The sequence below is a fragment of the Thunnus thynnus genome, chromosome 3 (assembly GCF_963924715.1).
Source record: "Thunnus thynnus chromosome 3, fThuThy2.1, whole genome shotgun sequence".
Taxonomy (NCBI): domain Eukaryota; kingdom Metazoa; phylum Chordata; class Actinopteri; order Scombriformes; family Scombridae; genus Thunnus; species Thunnus thynnus.
This window is the reverse complement of record NC_089519.1, coordinates 38,484,169-38,506,503: the sequence shown is the minus strand read 5'-3', so window position 1 is coordinate 38,506,503 and position 22,335 is coordinate 38,484,169. Positions and strand designations below refer to the sequence as shown.

Genomic DNA, 22,335 nt, shown 5'->3' with positions numbered 1-22,335 from the left:
GTGTAGATTTTGGGAACTACGTTCGATACCTCGGTCAGAGGTAGAGAACAACCGTCTGCTGGACCTGGACATAACATGTTTAGAGCCTCCGCTCTTCCCAGGCCCAAGAATGGTCAGCCGGACAACCATCAAAGTTCTCTGTAGCAAATTATTTTGCAGAACTTCAGAGTTGAGCAAAACAACAAACAAAACTAAACTAAACCCCCACCCTAAAGTTCTAGAAACAAAAGACAAGGCATAATCTAACTCCTACTCAAGAAAAACAGGAGAAAAAGGTTCACACAAAAAAGGGCTTCTCACTCCTATGAATTAAACTGCTGCCAAAGTTTGTGCAAATATTTACAATGTACAAGAACAATCATCTACTGGATAAGAGCCGCCTAGCAGACCTGTCTGACATTAAATCTGCAGCACTTTATCACTCCTGTACATGACTACCTAACTAACACACACACACACACATACCCACAGGACATTTTTTTCAAACAAGTTTTTTGCATCAAAAAATCTATTTTGAGCCATACTACCAGAATCTCACTTAAAAGGTTGAATACACACAAAGCAACTGAAAATATAACAACTGGACAACACACATCCTTGTAAGGACATAGATAATTAGGTGCATAAGCCCCGCCTATCACAAAAAAGGAAACTATAAGGACCTAGTCAGTTTATAAGGACAGTGGTTAGACACACATACAAACATGTCACTCAAGTGACTTGAAGGGTCTAACATGACTTAATGGAACTTGGCTGCACACAAACACTGAAATGAAGGCAGTGTGCATTAAAAGGACACACCTAATATATGAGGACAAATTGTTTTACACAACAGCACTGAGAAATGGAAAGACATAACTGATCTGTGAGGACCATTTTATAACAAAGGGCTAAAACTGGCATGTTACTAAAACACATGATGCTTTTTATGTGAACTGGTTGTTATCTACATCAGGTAGAGCCTTGTAATGGATAGATGATAGATAAGGAAATTAAACCACATGCAGAAGTCAGTGAACAAGGACTTAAATTTAATTGTGTTTTTTGTCAGAACATGACAATTCTATAATTCAGATATAAACCTTTAGCTTTAACTTTAAGGAGATCTTGAATAATATTAAAACATTTCTCCTTTGTTCAAGAAACTTCACAAATGAAAATAAAAATGGCGGCTGTTCAGTCACCACTTTTCTTCTTTAAGGATATGCCACGATTTCTGACAAAGTCTCTTATGTTTTGAACTGTGTGATTGGTTAGAGCAGGATGCTCAGCAGTCTTGCACTGCTGACACTCAATCACTGTCGCTAGTTTCCCGTTGTTGATGAGACCTTTGAAATGTCTCATCACTGCTGCAACCTCAGATGGAGACCACTGCTGCTTTTGTTTCCTCCTGGGTTCAAGCCCTTCGTCAGCATTTTTGAGAAATGCTATAAAAAAAAGAAACCAGATTGTAAATAGAAACCCAAACTGTATAGATAATATAATATGATTTATTACAACTTTGAAACCATGTTAAGTATGGCTGCACTGATCTGATGATTTCCTCTGCTTGTACCAAATCTGCATCCCAACTCACAATATTTGCAAGATTTGTAAAAGGTGTTTGCCGGTGTATGGCTCATAGATCACTCATTTATTTGCATATTTAACATTTTAGTTGAAAAGATTTATACATATAAATATTAAGGGAATACCTTGCATATTACCACAGCATTTTGGGGGTTTTAAAGTAGTTAGTGTGGGCCAATTAAAAAAGCTTTGTTATTGTTTATTGGCTTAAAGATTCCTTTAATATTGGCAGGAGGAAAACAATTGACTATCTTTCCCTTACCAAGGCGTTCATGTGGTTTTGTTTTCTTCCTGGGCTTTTTGCACTTGTTCTGCCCTGCAAAAACAAAAGTTAACAAAAACAATGTCAGTGTCAACCAAACCTCTGATATTAATATTTAACTGTTCTGCCACTTGCACCTTTTAAATCAACAACTCCAAAGAAATGTTCATTTTCAATAGCCTCAGAAAATTCTACAGCAAGTGGCTATAGACTATCTGGAAAGGGAGATCAGAAAACTGATGGCAATTTCAAGTTGTTGCGTGTTTTAAGGACAATAATTTAACCAAATATCTATCTACTAAAGCAAGGAATCTCTATATGTCTGTATGTCCTTCACATATCTCTTAAACTGTTCATCCGATCAACTCCACACTTGACGGGTGTATTGCTGGGGAACAAAGGGAGTGCAGTGTCAAATTTGGTGCAATTTGGACACGCAATATGTTTAATATTAATACACTTTGAATAAACCAGCGCTCAATGCAAAACACAAATGTTTTAGAGCAAACATAGTGTGAGCAGTGTGTTTAGTACATCAGCCGCAGCGTGTGTTAGTATGATTTTTATCTGACCCTATATACTGTATTGATTTTGGGTGTTGGACATGTGACATAAACATTTCAGAGTCTGCATGTCACCTTAGGTAATATGGTATAGCCTTTTGGGGGGGCCTTAGAGATACAAACAATGGGTCCCTGGTCAAGTTTGGAACTGGTCCAGATGTGGTATGTTGTGACACATAATATGTTGTGAGGCAGCTGTCAATCACTTGATGGATGGCTCCCAACTGACCTAGTGCCCATGGAAAACATGTTATTCATGTGATAAGATATAGATGTGTAACCCCATATAAGCTATGCACCGACAGGGGTACGGTGCCCAGACCATCTTTGTACATGGAATGGACCCGATGGCCATCGTCTAATAAACGTCTTCAAAATAAGAACTGCGCCAGCTCTTCCTTTGAACGATATCATCACACATCCTTCCTTTCAGCGTGTTAACTGTTGTGTCTACACAGGGGGCGTTCAGGTACAGTGTTGAGCATATGTCATCTGCGTTTTTGGAAGTGCTCAGAGCTATGTGCATAAAACATAGGACATAATTTCCATGAGAACTTCAAAACAAGTTTGTCTCATATGTTGCGAGACTATGGATATTGTGAAGCGCTGCTACAGACAAAGCACAAATCTTTGGAGCAAATATACTCACAGAAAATAAGAACGATCTAAGAGCCCAATATGATCGATCCATTTGACTTCAGAAGGCATTATTTTATTTTGTAAATGTGGCTCTTATTTTAATTAAAATGAGAAAAGAACATGATTTTACTATTAGAGTATTTATTATTTATAACATCTATGTATAATAGAATGTTAGTTTTCTTCATGTTTTGGTGTTTATACTCATTCACACTTCACATCAACTGTATTAATTTTTGCTATGCGTTGAAGTAGTGACTGGGCGCCCAGTTATCGGCCTGTTCATAACTGGTACGTTTGAACAGGAACTGGACTAGTAAGTTTAAATTGAAAAAGTCAAGTGGTTAAGCTGAGATGAGAGCACAGACTGATGGGATTAGTTTGGGGAAAACACAAGCAGATCTTCTTTAACTCAGTATCAGGGCTTATATTTGAAGCAGTATTACTACTCTGGACATTGATTTTAGTTTTAAAACATTATTGTTGCTATTGACAAGCATAGAATAGCTTTAATAATGATATTCATAATCACACCTCTAGAAGTCCCTTCTTGGGTAGAGTCGTATGTGAATGGAATATTAAAAACCAGTTAAGAAAAAACCACAGCATTCAGTAGCATTGCTTGGACACTGAGGACTGTGTATCTATACCCTCCTGTCAACTTCCGGTCAAAAACTGTTTTGCTACTGAAAGAAATCTGACATCAATATCAACATTCAATGGAAATGAAGTCACCTGTTCAACATCTTTGGTGCAGTCAGATGCCCAGGCTGCATGGTGAGGATGTGCTTCAGTTGAAACCTTGTGTACAGAAAGGTAAAAATATCATTAAGTAACCAGTAAGACACAATAACACTGTACCTGTTGATACGTAGTGAGTTAACAACACAATTATCTATACAGGAGAACGATAGGGGTAAACTATTACTAGGGAAACTCAAGTTCATGTAAAAATACTTATTGACTGACCAAAGCTCTATTCAGTATCTCTTCCCCTGGCCTGATGTCCTTGATTGCAAATAAACAGAGATGAGGCTTTCTATCCGCAGTGATGATCCTCATTCTGCTGTTTGGGCTTACATGATCATCGTTGACGAGTCTCCCTAGAGAGTCGTCCTCTCTGGCTGCGTCAATACTGACATTACAAAAAATTCTGATTACAAAATGTAAAAGTGTAATGACAGAAGCACACTATACTGAATGAATAAATAAATCACCACCATCTCTACTATTATTACTACTATTACTACTACTGCTACTACTAACATCAAGTTAGTACAAAATGGCAGAGTTTGTTTTTCTGGGTGAAATTAAACTTACAAAAAATACTGTAAATTAAGTATGACAACACACGTACCATAGTTTTTCCCCATTGCAGAGAAATTCAAACATGAAAACCTTCAGGGCGTCGTGGTACAGTCTTAGCCTGTTTTCATGTTCCTGTTTGATTTCCCCTCGATATTCAATAAGAAAGTCTCCCTTCTGAAAGTGGCGGCAACTGAACACTCCTCGACCTAACGAAGAACAGAGGATGTGTCAGAAATATGAAGAGATTAAAGCAATAATTAAAAGTATACCTGTGCTAAAGAATTTTTAACAAATGGCAACTCACCTTTAAATGAATTAATATATTTTATATTGAATCCATCCTCGTCCTTGCCCAAGGATGAAAAATATGCTGCCTCTTCTTTAGGTTTAATCTTCACTCTCTGTGGCCTCATTGCTGACCTCTCATGCTGAAGATGATGATGACTTCAGTAAAGATATAGAAAAAAATCTGATCAGTTTACCTATCATAGTTTGTTAACAACTTACTGCAGACCTATTTTACAGTTGACTTTCAGTCTTAAGTGTCTGTGTAGGAAATGTGCCAAACAAATAGATATGCTATACAAATACATTTGCCTTGCCTTACTAGTAAGCCATACTGGTGAACAAGCACATAGTTTTGAACCTAGACTAAATTAAGTCAAGGGTCAAAGTGTAAAAGCCCTGAAAAGGCAGTATATGTGTCAAAGATGTGTGGACACAAACTTTCCTCTGGTCATGTATTATAATGACTGAGCACTACACAACTACATAACATTACAATCAATACTGTACATACTAGTTTACATACTGTATACTAGTACAGGTGTCACAAGACAGCTCTCCTAAATGTTTGCAGTATTGTGTAACAAACACTAATAAACTTTACTGAAATGTTTATATTAAACAGGATAATACACACACACACACATACACACACACACACACACACACACACACTCAGGGAGCACCACCTGCACACAATCAGACATGCACACACTAGAGGGGTGAGGAAGAGACAGAGCGGTTATTGTAAAAATAGAAATACAGGTGGCCAGCAGGAGCAAAAAACACAATAATGACCAAGGGTGATAACAGTAGAAACCATTACAGCATCATCCCTTAAATCACCAAACATGATGGATAAAGGACAACTGTAAAAATCTGAGTTGTAAACTGAGATCCACTCTTCAACTTTAATCCAAAATAAGACCTCATAATACTAAAATAAATAAGGATCTGACTCCTCTTCCTCCTCACAACATCTACATCAGTCACATTGTTGGATGCAAGAATCTGTAGATTAGTTTTAGTTGTATAATTCTAATGGAGACATAGAAAATTGTTGTATGAATGTGTGTAAAAACAAATCGTGCCCTTCTGACTGAATAGCTACTGGTATTTTTTTAAGCTGCATGTACAGTACAGACCAAAAGTTTGGACACACCTTCTCATTCAATGAGTTTTCTTTATTTTCATGACTATGAAAACTGTAGATTCACACTGAAGGCATCAAAACTATGAATTAACACATGTGGAATTATATACTCAACAAAAAAGTGTGAAACAACTGAAAATACGCCTTATATTCTAGTTTCTTCAAAGTAGCCACCTTTTGCTCTGATTACTGCTTTGCACACACTCTGCATTCTCTTGATGAGCTTCAAGAGGTAGTCACCTGAAATGGTTTTCACTTCACAGGTGTGCCCTGTCAGGTTTAATAAGTGGGATTTCTTGCCTTATAAATGGGGTTGGGACCATCAGTTGTGTTGTGCAGAAGTCAGGTGGATACACAGCTGATAGTCCTACTGAATAAACTGTTAGAAGTTGTATTATGGCAAGAAAAAAGCAGCTAAGTAAAGAAAAACGAGTGGCCATCATTACTTTAAGAACTGAAGGTCAGTCAGTCCGAAAAATTGGGAAAACTTTGAAAGTGTCCCCAAGTGCAGTCGCAAAAACCATCAGGCGCTACAAAGAAACTGGCTCACATGAGGACCGCCCCAGGAAAGGAAGACCAAGAGTCACCTCTGCTGCGGAGGATAAGTTCATCCGAGTCACCAGCCTCAGACATCGCAGGTTAACAGCAGCTCAGATTAGAGACCAGGTCAATGCCACACAGAGTTCTAGCAGCAGACACATCTCTAGAACAACTGTTAAGAGGAGACTGTGTGAATCAGGCCTTCATGGTAGAATAGCTGCTAGGAAACCACTGCTAAGGACAGGCAACAAGCAGAAGAGACTTGTTTGGGCTAAAGAACACAAGGAATGGACATTAAACCAGTGGAAATCTGTGCTTTGGTCTGATGAGTCCAAATTTGAGATCTTTGGTTCCAACCACCGTGTCTTTGTGCGACGCAGAAAAGGTGAACGGATGGACTCTACATGTCTGGTTCCCACCGTGAAGCATGGAGGAGGAGGTGTGATGGTGTGGGGGTGCTTTGCTGGTGACACTGTTGGGGATTTATTCCAAATTGAAGGCATACTGAACCAGCATGGCTACCACAGCATCTTGCAGCGGCATGCTATTCCATCCGGTTTGCGTTTAGTTGGACCATCATTTATTTTTCAACAGGACAATGACCCCAAACACACCTCCAGGCTGTGTAAGGGCTATTTGACCAAGAAGGAGAGTGACGGGGTGCTGCGCCAGATGACCTGGCCTCCACAGTCACCGGACCTGAACCCAATCGAGATGGTTTGGGGTGAGCTGGACCGAAGAGTGAAGGCAAAAGGGCCAACAAGTGCTAAGCATCTCTGGGAACTCCTTCAAGACTGTTGGAAGACCATTTCAGGTGACTACCTCTTGAAGCTCATCAAGAGAATGCCAAGAGTGTGCGAAGCAGTAATCAAAGCAAAAGGTGGCTACTTTGAAGAAACTAGAATATAAGACATATTTTCAGTTGTTTCACACTTTTTTGTTAAGTATATAATTCCACATGTGTTAATTCATAGTTTTGATGCCTTCAGTGTGAATCTACAATTTTCATAGTCATGAAAATAAAGAAAACTCTTTGAATGAGAAGGTGTGTCCAAACTTTTGGTCTGTACTGTATAACTGATATATTTCCTTGTATATTTTTCTCTTGTTGAGCCATGTTGTTGTATCCTTAATGTAGGAGCACCATGATGTTTGTTGTGGTTTAGCTCCCAGAGCTAAGGACAGAGTTCTTCAGCCTTGTTATTGATTCTACAGTCTCTGAACTCTTCTGGAGGGATCTTCATAAAGATATTCCCTCATGGTGTTTTGATGATGTTGGTTAACAGATAATTAGAATAGTTATATTTACAATTCAAATAGGATCTCCTTCAAATCAAACATCTTAAGATATGAGTGGAAAGTCTTGTTCTTGTAACTGCATTTATAACCTTTATTTGACTCAAACGTAGCTTAAACATATATAACCATACTTAAATACACTTTACCAGTAAATATCACTGGGACCACTGCAGAAAATTGCAGATGAACATTTAATATCCAGAAATTCACATTATAGACATGACCGCTGACTGTCCCTGTAACACATTGACCAGACACAGTCCAGACATATACCAACTTAACCAAAGACAAGTTTTTCCCTCTAAACTTCTCACATGGTTTCATTTCAGTAAATGTTCAAATGATCCAATATTTCACCAAAAATCAAAGATTAGAGAAAAAGTCCAATGATTGACTTCTCAGGTTAATAATATATCAGTCAGAGGGACCAAACCACTTCTTCTACTGCAATATCCACCGCGCTGCGTGGAGGGTGTTTGTTTCTACTGAGACGTGTGTCTGTATGGTTGACAGTAGGGATGCACGATGTTATCGGCATGTCATTGGTATCGGCCGATATAAACTAAAATGAAATGAACATTTTCTGCTGATTATGAGAGGTCGTTTTGTTGCCTTCCCCTCCGCCGCATAACTGTGCTTCCCTCCACAGACTGTTTGACCCTGATGGTCCCGGTGCTTCCTCCACAGGCTCCACTTCACTGAGCTCCTGAGTGTGGACCAGAGATTAAACCCTACACATTAATCCTGTCTGTCTAATAAACTAAAAAAAAAACTCTGCTACTCCACCCACTTGGCAGGTTCATTAAAGTTTTAATGCTGAGCTCCAGAACTCTAGTCTTCCTGAGTTCTTCCTTCATATATTGTCTTTTTTGATCATACTTAGTATAATCTATGTTTGCATGTGTAATAGTTTCTTCAGCCAAGTGGGAAAAAATATGTGCATATATCGGCAATCGCCAAAAATGACAAAAGTAATCGTGTTAAATAACCGTGATGTCAACATTGAGCAAAAATAATTGTGATTATGCTTTTTGCCGTAATCAAACACCCCTAAAGAGAACATACATTTTGATTTACATACACACACACACACAAAGCATTTAAATATGTATGTGATAAATGTGTTGTCTTTAATAAGCAGTTACTGGAACATTTTTCAGTGTGCTCCTAAATTTCTATGTGTGCTCCTAATTTTTTACATTTAGGAGCACATGTACTCCTCGACAAAAAAGTCAGCATTGAACACTGCTGTCAGGTGTGTAGAGACAATAAGTAACTGATACTCATATATTTGAATGGAGAGTGTGAGTGAACCACTAGGTGCTCGGGCCCTAATAAAGGAAAAACTGCAGTACAGAGCTACAAGTTTTAGTGTTGATTTTATTTTTCTGCAGCACTTTATCACTAAACTGTCACTCTCACTCCATGTTTTCCCTTCCCCTCATAGGTCATCCCCACTACTGAATTATATATATAAGACTCATAATTATTGTAAAATAAATGATAATAACACCAAACTTCAAACAAAGTTTGTATATAATGTACTGTATGTATATAGGCCTTTCCCCTGTATCCTACAAAAATGAGCCCCACTTTCCTCCCTCCTTCTCAGCTGGAGAGAAGGATTTCAGAGTACTCCTCTTGTGAAATCTCCTCATAAATCCCACGACTTTGGCCAAATCTTACATTAAAAATCATATTTTAGTAGGAATTTTCGTCGCGAATCCACTGATACAGGTTTGAAAGTGGTCAGCCTTATAGTTTAGACGTCAGATGCCCCAGTTTGACACAAAGTCTATGCCCATAGATTGCCTCCCCATTGGTTTACATTGTAAGGTGTGATGTGGCACTGCAACTTTCAGGGCTTACAAAATCTAAACCGTTCGAGTTATTACAAAGTTTTTAATAACTTTTATTCAGCACAGTGTCATAAGTCATGTATTAAAGTTTGAAGCCGATACCATTAATGCCTTAGGAGGAGATAACGTTTATTCAAGGTCCAAAATTGGCACAAAGCCATACTTTCATGTGTGAATTGTGGACTTCTTGTTGGATTTAGGTCAGGGGTGTCAGCGTATGATTTGTAGGTCTTGATGAGACGAATAATTGAGTTTTGGTTTGATCTCTCTATGACACAGAGAGCATATTCTGGCACTTTGGGAGACACCGGGAGCGCGCCTCGCTTCTCCACAAGAGATAAACGATTATACTTTGAGGCGTGAACCAACATGTTATTTGACAGCAGGAATGTGGAGCATGTTCTCTGTCTGTATAATCCCTCCACAGTGAGTCTCTGAGCTCAGTTACCGAGCGGAGCCGAGCAGCAGCGGACCTGATGGAGTGCCGGGAGACCGCCGTTTCCTACCTGAGCTGGGTTCTGATTGTCGGGGGCGTGGCTTACCTGTGGATCCAGACGCGGATCCATACGGCGTACGGCCGCTACGTGAAGGCGACGGCTGGCTGCTCCTATCCGGCCAGACTCGGCTGGTTCCTGCAGGAGATCCCCGCCTTCCTGATGCCGCTGCTGCTGCTGCTGCTCACCGAGGAGCCGCCGAGGACCGGACCCCCGACCGGCAGGACGCTGCTGCTCTGCACCTTCATGCTGCACTACTTCCACAGGTACACACACACATATATATATATAACACATTTCATACACAGGCAACACAATATGCTTTACATAAAATGACTCGTGAATGAATCAAATCGCAACACAATCATATATATATATGCATCAACAGATTTAAGTGCAGTTATACAATAAATCACTTCAGCCATAACTCTAATATAACCTGTCTCACCTCGTAAATGGGCACATAGTTTAGTTTAATGTTACACAGCAGCGTTTACACTGCGATGTGTCTCAAGAGTAAAACACGAGACCCTACTTTTGCTGAAGAGGAAGTTGGAAAATGACCAGACGAACCCGATGACCAGACGAATATTCAGTTATAACCGAGCAGCCTGGGTGTGTGTGGTTAGACAGCAGGAGCCTGAGATGCAGAAAACAGATGACTAAAACTGTATATGTGCACAAAGTATAAACTTGCAGGCAGATCCCACTATGAGTCATAAATGGATGAAGACGTGCACTGAAGCAGCTGTTTTCATATTAACATGATGCCTGTTCCACCAGTCTGTACAGGTGAACCAACTGTTCTCCATCAGTCGTCCATATCATTAGTTTAGCAGTGATATCTCAGAAATGTCATCATATTTAACAACAATCATATCTAAACCGACTTTACAAGGTGTGTCACAACTAAGGATAAAATAAAAAAGAATATTAACAGCAAAATAAAATGTTGACTCCTGGGTAAATTAAAAGAATGATGAAATTACTCACACAAAGTAATTAATCAACGTTACCTTAATAAAGGTGCCTTTTGATTGGCATTTTACAAATCTGTTCGTAAACTTAAAAACAATCAGACAACCACTGCAGCTGGTTATCAACATAAACAACGTTTTACTAAAAAGATTCAGTCTCAGCTTATATTTCATCACATCAGCGTCAGATCGCTTTAGGAAAACATGTGTTCACTTGGTCTGAAGAATTTGCACATTCTGTTTTTTTAACACCAGTTAAAAACCGGTTCATTTAGTTTGCTCTTGCGAAAGAGAAACAGAAAAACTGAAACAGATGTAGTTCTGAGATGTCTGAAACCCATTTTCCACAGAAACATAACAAACACAACTGTGGGCATCTCCTCCTGGCAGTCAGGAAAGTACCACATTGTCTGTGTGCTGCTTGTGCTGGTTGCTGCACTGTCACGAAAAAACAGGACCCATTGTTGTATTAGCCTCCCAGCTAACGTTAGCCCCGGCTCTCTATGTGGATCCAACCGGAGCACTGAGCCCCGGTTAGTTATTCAGGTTAAAGTGGGAAGAAGCAGCGGGTCTGACGGGCAGCTCGGTGAACACCGGGACCGTCAGGGTGAAACAGTCAGGCGGCGGAGGGGAAGGCAACAAATCGGCCTCTCATAATCGGCAGAAAATGTTCATTTCGGCCGATGCTGATATTTCATTTTAGAGCTTATATCAGCCGATACCGATGACGTGCCGATAATATCGTGCATCCCTACTGTCACCCATACAGACACATGTCTCCGTAGCAACAAAATACCCTCCACACAGCGCGGTGGAAGCCAATTACGTGGCAAAAATTTTGGGGTGGTATCTGGGATGGCCAATCAGAGGCACTGGCCACCCCTTTAAAACAACGCATGTCGCCAAGTGCTGCTCATGGAGGAATGTTGGGTCTCTGTAAATTAAAGAGTTCGTCTAGACCAGGGGTCCGTTTCATAAGGCAGGTTTAGTGAAAACTCAGGGTCTGTTAACCCTGAAATGAGGGAAACTCTGAGTTTTCCGTTTCAAAAAGGGAGGTAACTCAAACCAGAGAAAGAGGGATAACTCTAGCCTGTTTCAGAGAGAGGAGTAACTTAAGCTCTCGGTCAGTTACCGTAGTAACAGACTCTATGAACCTAACCTGGTCGGGACCAGGTTTTTCTCAATGAACCTCGAGTTTCTCTCAGTCTCCGCCCTCTTTCAGAGCCACACACTCCATTTGATTTCCTTATTCATTCAGTCAGCAGGCGAGTTTTGGCGTAGCCTAGTTCTGCCGTCTGTCATTTAAAACAATCATTAAAAACAATCAGAGTCAGTATATTAGAAGTCCATTAGGCACAGTAGGTGGCGACTTTTTCACTAACATGGCATGTCCTTTTGATAACGATCCCGTGGATGAAGGTGCAGCATTACTGCGCAGAGAATTAAATATTCGTTGAGAGATGGTTATCAGACCGCGCATAGATGTTCTAGCATTTCCAGAAAATTATCTTTTTGAGACCGTTTCACGTCACAGTCCATCATCTACATACACAACCTAATCCGTCCTTACATTTGCAACATTACCAATCGTAGTCATGCTCTCACATCCCAGCAGATATTGTGTGTTGCACTGCGTTTCTTTGCAAACGGAAGTTTTTTGTACAGTGTCGGAGCCAGCCACTGGCCTTCCTATAGTCTGGCTGAGGGCCAGCTCCTCTGCCTCCGTTAGAGGTGGCGGTGCTGGACCACCACCCGTTTTACGGACATCTGCCTTCTTTCTGTTGGCTGAGTAGAAGTCTGTGTTAGTTTAAATAGGATTAATTATTTAACAGAACATGATGTAGATGAGAAGACATTTATGTGTGTGAAACCAGCATTATGTTGGGGATAAAACAACTGCTCAGTCAAACAGCCACTTAATATTTACTTTACAATGTAAAACATGATCAAAATGAGGTTCCCCCATGAGATTATGCCGAGGTCTCACCTGTTTGAACAATGTTTTTATATTTCATCCTAAACTGCTGCCAAGTGCGCTTCTCCCTCGCGGGATTGGACCTAAATGAAATAAATTAATAGGCGACCAATAAAGCAGTTTTCCTCTGTAATATTATTGTGATTGCAAAGGACTACATTTAAACTTACACATTGACCCGAGCAGCGATGTTCTCCCACGCCGTCTCCCTCTCTTTTGCAGCTGCAGCGGTGTTGCACTTCTTTTTGAAAACATGTTCAAACTCGCCGTATTATCGCATTAAGATTTCTAGTTCTAGTGGGGTGAAAAACGCCCTCCTCTTCCCCGTTGCCATGGTGACTCGTTGAATCGGGGCTCCATTGATGCTGGCTTTTTATAGTTGTGGTGTACGCGCTTGACTCCAGGTGAAACTACTCCGAGTTGAATAAACTGACTCAAATCAGCTGTTCTGGAACCGGAAACTCTGAGTTTCCTACCTCAGAGTAGATCAACTCAGAGTTCAGGATTAGACTCAGAGTTTGTTGAACCTGCTTTGTGAAACGGACCCCTGCTCTAAAAGTGCCCTGAGATAACTGCTGTTGTGATTTGACGTTGTATAAATAAAATGGACTTGACAACGTGTGCATGACTTCTGATTAAGATCCACTGGTTTATTTATTTTTTTAATCACAGATAAATATCTTTGTCTAAATGAAATTGAGTTCTTGCTGAATGCTGCGATGACGTCAGTAACCTCCTGACCAAACGCCACGATTGGTCCAAATCACAAGTGTCTGTTGATTTGGACGTTTCTTGCTTCACCACAACATAGAAAGAGGGAGTTTGATATGTGTGCAGACGGTTTGCAGGATGTGACTTGTTTCTGTCCTTTAGGAGTTGCATCTACGCCTTCTTGACCAGAGGACGGCCCGTCCCGCAGCACATCGTCCTCAACGCCATCATCTTCTCCTCGCTCAACGGCTTCCTGCAGGGACACAACCTGCTACACTGCGTCCAGCTTGAAGACGCCTGGATGACGGACGCTTGCCGGGCTGCAGGTGAGTCATAATAACGCCGTCAGTCGCCAGGAGACACAACCAGTTCAGGAGTCTCCTGGATCATGTGACCATACTTTATGTTTGAATTATTTCAACTTTGTGTCAGTTTAACGCTCTGGCTCTAAATACTACAATACCCATGAGCCCCAACTGCTGTTGCCATGGAGACAAAGCCAGAGTGTCAGTGAACTGATTCAAGCAGCTGAAAGTTTTATCAGATCTCTGCAGAGGAAGAGGAAAACTTCTTCTGCAGTAGGACCTAAATCTAGAATCAGCTGTGTAACTACAAATGGATTCACAGTTTCAATCAACGTTGTCGTTCTGGAGACTAAAGTCAACCGGAAGAAAAGAGCGAGGACCAAACGTTCAGCTCCACGCGGTCAGAAATGTGAGAGAAATGCAGCGATGTTGTCGGAGCAGCAGCTGCAGACGCTGGAGAGAGAAAAACATCAGCCGGTCATGTCAGGTGATCCAACGATCTGCACTGAGTTGCATCAGCTGAGCATTTGGCATCGTAGCACATCGTAATAAGATGGATCGATATATCAATAAATTAGGTCTTTAGTGGATTACTGAGTTGGAAAATGGTAGCAATTAATGAAAAATGATGCTGTGTGGCAGAAAAAAGTGTTGTTTTACCATCAGTGAGTTCTGTGACATTTATGATTGACACTAGGGGCTTGTGGGTAAGTCTGGGTCAAAGTAAAGATCTGATGACTGTGAAGGTTGTAACATATGATTCCCATCAGGATAGAAATGTTTCATCAATTTCATCAATTCATTAACTTGTCTCTCATGTCTGTATGCTAAATATGAAGCTACAGCGACCAGCTAGCTTAGCTTAGCACAAACACTGGAAACAAGAGGAAGCGGCTAGCTTGGCTGTGTTCAAAGGTAACGACATCCACCTTCTGACTACTGCAGCGACTGGAACTGTTTGTTGTTGGACTGTCTTGTCCTTAAATGACTTCTGTGTCAGCAGCACCGACTATATAAATATGAACAACATGGCAGCTCCCCAGAAGTGAAGCCAAAACATCTGGATCGCCCCCCTGGTGGCTGGTTGCAGTATAGGTCATAAGTCCCGCCCCCTCCATGTTAGCGGATGGGACATGAGCCAAACTAAAAAAATCAAAGCACACGTCAAATAAATTCTTCCCAAAGATGGTTTCTGTCATTTGAGGTCGTTCTTATCACGCTGATGTTCAACTGCTCATTTTTCTGATCAGTTTGTTTTTAATTAGTTATTTGATGATATAAAAAAAGTGGGTGTGAAGTCATGATTGACAGCTGCTCTCAAACCTCCATCACGAAGCGGGACAGCTGAGGAGGCGTGTCCCGTGGGGGGCCGTCATCCCGCCGCCGGACTCTACTGCGTAGACTGGCTCTAAATGACATCACACAAGCAAGATGGCCGCTCCCGTAAAGGAGATATGTGGCTGCACTTATGGGCAGCGGCAGCAAGTGGAGACCTGTCATCCATACTTATATATAATCAATGATCAGCAGCCGTCACCTGAACTGAACCGTCCCTATTAAACATTTATATCCTCCATACTGCAGTTTTAATCGATCTGATGATTTTCTGTCATGCTGCTATGAGTTATGTCTGTTTTTATGCTGTGAGTCAGTGAGTGATGACTTTCAAAAATGAATCAGCACCAGATGACGGCAGCGGAGGACAGCAGAGCGATTGTGTTTCTGCTCTGAGCTCCGCTGAGTCTCCTGCGTCTGTTTAAATACCAGCATCTCCGCGTCTCCTCCTCTACCGTCCGGTGTGATCTGATCATTGACGGCACATAGAGGCATCAGGGAGAGCGCACAGTTAAAGCACCCAAATAACCATCACTGACAAAACACTCAATACAGAGTGAAGCAGATGACGGAGCAGCATTAGTTAACAGATAATTAGTTATAATTACAGTTATCTCCCTCAAATCAAACATCCTAAGATATGAGTGGAAGTCTTGTTCTCGTAACTGCATTTATAACCTTTATTTTGACTCAAATGTAGTTTAATGTAGTCACTGGGACCACTACAGAAAATTGCAGATGAACATTTAATATCCAGGAATTCACATTATAGACACGACCACTAACTACTCTGGAGGGATGGTGGAGAGCGCCGTCTAACACGTCAATCCTGTAGGAGTATTAATACTTTATCAATGAATTACCTCGTTATTGGGGCACCACCTCCCTTTCTGGTTTCTGGATTTGTTAGTGCCAGGAGGAAGCACCAACCCTTGTTCAATTTAATCAATGAATCAGTCTCACGATCGTTAAGTTCTTGTCCCAAACAGTGACCTCTGTTTACTGCAGCTCAAAGACAAACAACCAGAAACACTAAACAGTGCATCTGGTGCATAATTGTATGTTGCAGTTCCAAAGCTAATGTAGGAGCCAAAATATGTTGTTATTTCTGTTTATATATATTGACGCGGGCATCACGTATTGCGTCACTTACGTTGCTTGACACATGGGTGTGGTTTCCTATTATTTAACCTCTTCACTTAGGTGGTGGCGGGAGTTTTTGGACAAAGGGAGTTGGTAGAGCTCTGATATTTTCTGTTGACCGTCACCATCGTCTGTTCATCACTTTATTTTCACAGTCAGATTGAATTTTTTTGTATATTTTTTGTGCAACAGCTGCTTGTCAGACTCTTAAAACATCAGTAATATGTCATCTGGACTTCAGGATGGGTTTGTATGGATGTATGTCACATATAGGAGCCTACTAAGTCTCTTAGCGGCCTTTTTTTGAAAAGTAGTCGCTACAGCTAATGTGAGGTCCATGTCAAATAAATAAAAGTAAGTAAGTAAAGGGTCCTTTAATTATAATAAAATAACATCTGCGTAGCTCCTTTAATGGCCTTGTAATGATGTATAACTGCACTAAGTGGCTCTATGAAGACAGCGTATAATGAAGGAGGCAGTGGTCATCCTCACCTTCCGTTTATAGACACTGTGGTTGTGGGTGAGCTGTATAGTGTCCTTATCCAATGTGTGAACGACTCCCTGAAGACAAATTTGTGTAGCGTGTTTAATAAGAACGTCCAGTTAACTTGGTTGAAGACTTTTTTTGCGTCTAATGATACAATAATTGTCTTGATTTGAGTTTGTTGTCGGAAGTTAATGAGATGAAAGTTTTAATACATTATCTGATGTCTTTTCTTGATAAAACCTTTGTGATCCAGGTGTATTAAGGTGGAAATTTTAAGGCTTTTGTAATGATTATTGAGTCAGTGTGTATTAGTAATGGAGGGCAGTAGCTGGTAGGTTGAGTTGGATCTTTATTGGCTTTAAGTAGAACTGATGACGGATGTATTCATGTACGAAGGAATTTGTGATGTACTTTGTATTTCTGATGTTAGTCTGTAGAATAGTGGTGATATTATGAGCCAAAAGTGTTTCTAGAATTCAGGAGGGAAGCCGTCAGGTCTGCGTGATTTATTTATTTGGCATTTTAACAGGGCTTGTAACAGGAAACCGACCAAAAATGCAGGACAGCAGGTCAAGCAAAGCTGAAGAGACTCATAAAAAGCTAGCAGACCAGAACAAAACAGAAGTAATGATTTACCACAAGACTCAAGTGAGATCAGATGTTAGACACAAAGTAAACTAATTATGCGTAGGCTGGGAGCTGATTTTGTTATGTTTGGACTCTTTGTGTTGTTCTTTTGAATTCCTTGGTTGTCATCATCCATCAGCTGTTCTAATGAATAAAAATGTTCCATACCAAAAACAAAAATACAGTTGTAGACCCGGACGGCCGCTTTGTTATCATTAATGGACTCATTAGGAATGTGAAAATAACATTTATGGGCCGAATGACGATAATTATAATTATAGTTTTAACAATAATTAACTGTTGAATGAACCACTGAGACCATTTGAATCATTCACAGAGAAGAAAACAACATCACAGTTGAGAAGAACAAGAAAAACACTTTTTTGGGTGGAGGGACTTAAAGATGGGAAAACTGGTCTTATTCCACTCTGTGTGACAGCATCATATTAACTCATCACTGAAGCTGTCTGATGTTTCACTGAGCGAAATACGGAATAATAGTCAGATTGTTTACAGCAAGTGAAACTGACAGCTGCCTGAAAATAAAGGGTTTGTGTGTGTGTGTTGTCCCTGTTTGTAGGTTTGCTTCTGTTTGTGGTTGGTTTCACCATCAACATCCACAGCGACCACATCCTGCGCAACCTGAGGAAACCTGGAGAGATCGTCTATAAGATCCCCTACGGTACACTAGATCCTGATCTACACTAGATCCTGATCAACACTTAGTCCTTGTCCACACCAGATCAAGACCCAGAGCTCCAGCTGCTGGGAATTGATCTGGGGTCCGTTTCACAAAGCAGGTTCAACAAACTCTGAGTCTAATCCTGAACTCTGAGTTGATCTACTCTGAGGTAGGAAACTCCCGAGTTTCCGGTTCCAGAACAGCTGATTTGAGTCAGTTTATTCAACTCAGAGTAGTTTCACCTGGAGTTAAGCGCGTGCACCACAACTATAAAAAGCCAGCATCAATGGAGCCCCGATTCAACGAGTCACCATGGCAACGGGGAAGAGGAGGGCTGCGTTTTTCGCCCCACCAGAATTAGAAATCTTAATGCGATAATACGGCGAGTTTGAGCACGTTTTCAGAGAGAAGTGCAACACCGCTGCAGCTGCAAAAGAGAGGGAGACGGCGTGGGAGAACATTGCTGCTTGGGTCAATGTGTAAGTTTAAATGTAGTCCTTTGTAATCACAATAATATTACAGAGGAAAACTGCTTGATTGGTCGCCTATTAATTTATTTCATTTAGGTCCAATCCCGCGAGGGAGAAGCGCACTTGGCAGCAGTTTAGGATGAAATATAAAAACATTGTTCAAACAAGTAAAACCTCGGCATAATCTCATGGGGGAACCTCACTTTGATCATCTTTTACATTGTAAAGTAAATATTAAGTGGCTGTTTGACTGAGCAGCTGTTTTATCCCCAACATAATGCTGGTTTCACACACATAAATGTCTTCTCATCTACATCATGTTCTGTTAAATAATTAATCCTATTTAAACTAACACAGACTTCTACTCAGCCAACAGAAAGAAGGCAGATGTCCATAAAACGGGTGGTGGTCCAGCACCGCCACCTCTAACGGAGGCAGAGGAGCTGGCCCTAAGCCAGACTATAGGAAGGCCAGTGGCTGGCTCCGACACTGTACAAAAAACTTCCGTTTGCAAAGAAACGCAGTGCAACACACAATATCTGCTGGGATGTGAGAGCATGACTACGATTGGTAATGTTGCAAATGTAAGGACGGATTAGGTTGTGTATGTAGATGATGGACTGTGACGTGAAACGGTACCGCTCAAAAAGATAATTGTCTGGAAATGCTTGAACATCTATGCGTGGTCTGATAACCATCTCTCAACGAATATTTAATTCTCTGTGCAGTAATGCTGCACCTTCATCCACGAGATCGTTATCAAAAGGACATGCCATGTTAGTGAAAAATGTTACTGTGCCTAATGGACTTCTAATATACTGACTCTGATTGTTTTAATGATTTTTTTAAATGACAGACGGCAGAACTAGGCTACGCCAAAACTCGCCTGCTGACTGAATGAATGAGGAAATCAAATGGAGTGTGTGGCTCTGAAAGAGGGCGGAGACTGAGAGAAACTCGAGGTTCATTGAGAAAAACCTGGTCCCGACCAGGTTAGGTTCATAGAGTCTGTTACTACGGTAACTGACCGAGAGCTTAAGTTACCCCTCTCTCTGAAACAGGCTAGAGTTATCCCTCTTTCTCTGGTTTGAGTTACCTCCCTTTTTGAAACGGAAAACTCAGAGTTTCCCTCATTTCAGGGTTAACAGACTCTGAGTTTTCACTAAACCTGCTTTGTGAAACGGACCCCTGGTTTACTTTTACTGGTCAACAAGGTCGACAGTTTTCTATTAATTCTGTTTCTGATGTTGTAAAGCACGATTGCTTTTTCAGTCTGATTAATAAATTATTGATCTGTCTACAGTATCGATGACAGACTGCTTCACTGATGTCAGCAGCTTCCTCTTAATTCTTGGACCTGTTTTGTCTCTCAGGGGGAATGTTTGAGTTTGTGTCCGGTGCTAACTTCTTCGGAGAGATTGTGGAGTGGTGTGGTTACGCTGTAGCTGTGTGGTCTTTACCTGCCTTCGCCTTCGCTTTCTTCACCATCTGCTCCATCGGACCCAGAGCCTACCAGCACCACAGGTAGCTTTACAATCTGATTACTACCAGCACAGCAGATAGCTTTATAATCTGATTATACCAGCACCACAGGTAGCTTTATAATCTGATTACTACCAGCACAGCAGATAGCTTTATAATCTGATTATACCAGCACCACAGGTAGCTTTATAATCTGATTACTACCAGCACAGCAGATAGCTTTATAATCTGATTATACCAGCACCACAGGTAGCTTTACAATCTGATTACTACCAGCACAGCAGATAGCTTTATAATCTGATTATACCAGCACCACAGGTAGCTTTATAATCTGATTACTACCAGCATAGCAGATAGCTTTATAATCTGATTATACCGGCATAGCAGGTAACTTTATAATCTGATTATTACCAGCACAGCAGATAGCTGTTTGCTTAGTTTTTCGTTGGCTACGGTAACCTTAGATGAACTCTACCTCAGTGTTTCCTTCCTGTTTGTCTTGCAGAGACTACCAGCAGAGGTTTGAGGATTACCCTCGCTCCAGGAAAGCTCTTATTCCTTTCATACTGTGAGGACTGGGGAGTGTCTGTTATAAACTTTTTTCCCTTTTTTGTTGTTGTTTGTTTTTGTGACATCTGTGGTCGTTACATGAGCTGCCCTCAATGTCCTGCATGAGACTATTGCAGGTGATATTTTTTTCCTCGCTGACACTTTTCATAATTACTTGAAAGATCCTAACGTTGTGTTTTGCACCGTGTGTCACCCGACTTGCAAACAGCAAACTTTTTTTTTTTTACCAACAGTGTTTACTAAACACAGCATTGCGCTGTGGTTTTATGGTTTTATTGTGAAATGTGTGATTATTACGACACCAGCAGGAAAACAAAGGGGGTAAGCTATGTTCTTTTGTCACTCTGGAGCTTGTTTTCTGCTGCTTTGTTTAGGAAAGTCTCTACTGATGTAACTTTTGTCACGATGCCACCCCCTCACCACCAGAAGGGAGAAAGAAAGTCTAGCTAGCATGTCGCTGCTGGTTTAACAAAGCCTGAATCTGGACTCTGAACTGATGAACTTGATGCAGTTTTCGGTTAATCTTGAAATAAGCACTTGTGTGATGAATGTAAAATTCTCTCACCAACAGAGCTCTGATACTACAATTCACCATGGCAACAGATAAATAAAGGACAGAGTGTCCATTTTACACCAGTACAGCTACAAATATTAATGTGGGCATATGAAGTAAAACAACAAGCCTCCTGCAAGACCTTAATTTCAAACCATTGCTTTGTTGGTGCTGTTCTGATGACACGTAATTATCAGATTTATTAGCCGCACAGCTCTATAAATGGTAATGTCAGCCCACCATTTTGGTTCAGACTAAAATATCCCAACAACTATCAGATGGATTGCTAAGATATCTTGTACTAACATTCATGTTCCCCAGAGGATGAATTCTTGCAACTGTGGTGATCTTCTGACCTTTCATCTAGCACCACCATCTGGTCAAAATGTTAATTTGTCCAATACTTTGGTTTATGACCAAATACCGTAGACTGTAAAAAAATAATGGACGTAGCCACTGTGACGTCACCCATTAGCTTGTGGACTCCCATTTTGAAGCCTTGACTTTACGTTTTGAGTGTCGCCATCTTGGATTTTTGGAATCAGAAGTGACCATATTTGGACGAGAGGGTAGAGCTGACCCTAGCGCTAGCTGCTAGCTGCTAGGTTGGTTAGCACAGTGCATTTACAGTCTTTGTTAACTGTGATAATGTTAATGCTAATTTCCGCTAGCGAAAAACAGGCTTAAAACCATAAAACAAAATGTAGTCACTGGAAAACGATCACCCGTCTCCTTAGAGGATCTTTTATCACAACCAAACACTGAACAAGACTTTTTTAGGTGACCAAAATTAACTGAAAACACACTCGCCTATACCCTGTGAGTCTGGGGTTACGCCATTGTTATGTTACGTCTGTTTTACTCTAAATGGGACCATAATTTACTAAATGAACATCATGCTGTATTAAAGAAGACTTGAAACTAGTGATTGAGACCATAAACTCGTTAGAAGTGTTTACTGAGGTAATAATTCAGGTGACCAGTAGGGTCATTTTCTCATAGACTTCCATACAATCAGACCAGTGGAGTCGCCCCCTGCTGGCTGTT

The 22,335-nt window shown here is 40.8% G+C and overlaps 1 protein-coding gene and 1 long non-coding RNA gene across 2 annotated transcripts; one reads left to right on the top strand and one right to left on the bottom strand.

Moving 5' to 3' along the window:
• Nucleotides 1–523: 523 nt before the first annotated feature.
• Nucleotides 524–3,837, bottom strand: LOC137180626 (uncharacterized). Its single transcript, XR_010928030.1, has 3 exons — nt 3,769–3,837; nt 1,832–1,885; nt 524–1,427 (listed from the first exon to the last, which is right to left on the bottom strand). It is a non-coding gene; the product is annotated as an uncharacterized lncRNA (long non-coding RNA).
• Nucleotides 3,838–9,873: 6,036 nt separating this feature from the next.
• Nucleotides 9,874–21,950, top strand: srd5a2a (steroid-5-alpha-reductase, alpha polypeptide 2a). Its single transcript, XM_067585786.1, has 5 exons — nt 9,874–10,237; nt 13,797–13,960; nt 18,112–18,213; nt 20,057–20,207; nt 20,671–21,950. The coding sequence occupies exons 1-5, from the start codon at nt 9,954–9,956 to the stop codon at nt 20,735–20,737; spliced, it is 768 nt and encodes a 255-aa protein (XP_067441887.1). The 5' UTR covers nt 9,874–9,953; the 3' UTR covers nt 20,738–21,950.
• Nucleotides 21,951–22,335: the final 385 nt, after the last annotated feature.

Coding starts and splice junctions, on each gene's coding strand:
- srd5a2a (XM_067585786.1), top strand. CDS start 9,954: ATGGAGTGCCGGGAGACCGCCGTTTCCTACCTGAGCTGGGTTCTGATT. Junction 18,214..20,056: donor CGTCTATAAGATCCCCTACG/GTACACTAGATC, acceptor TTTGTCTCTCAG/GGGGAATGTTTGAGTTTGTG. Junction 20,208..20,670: donor AGAGCCTACCAGCACCACAG/GTAGCTTTACAA, acceptor TTTGTCTTGCAG/AGACTACCAGCAGAGGTTTG.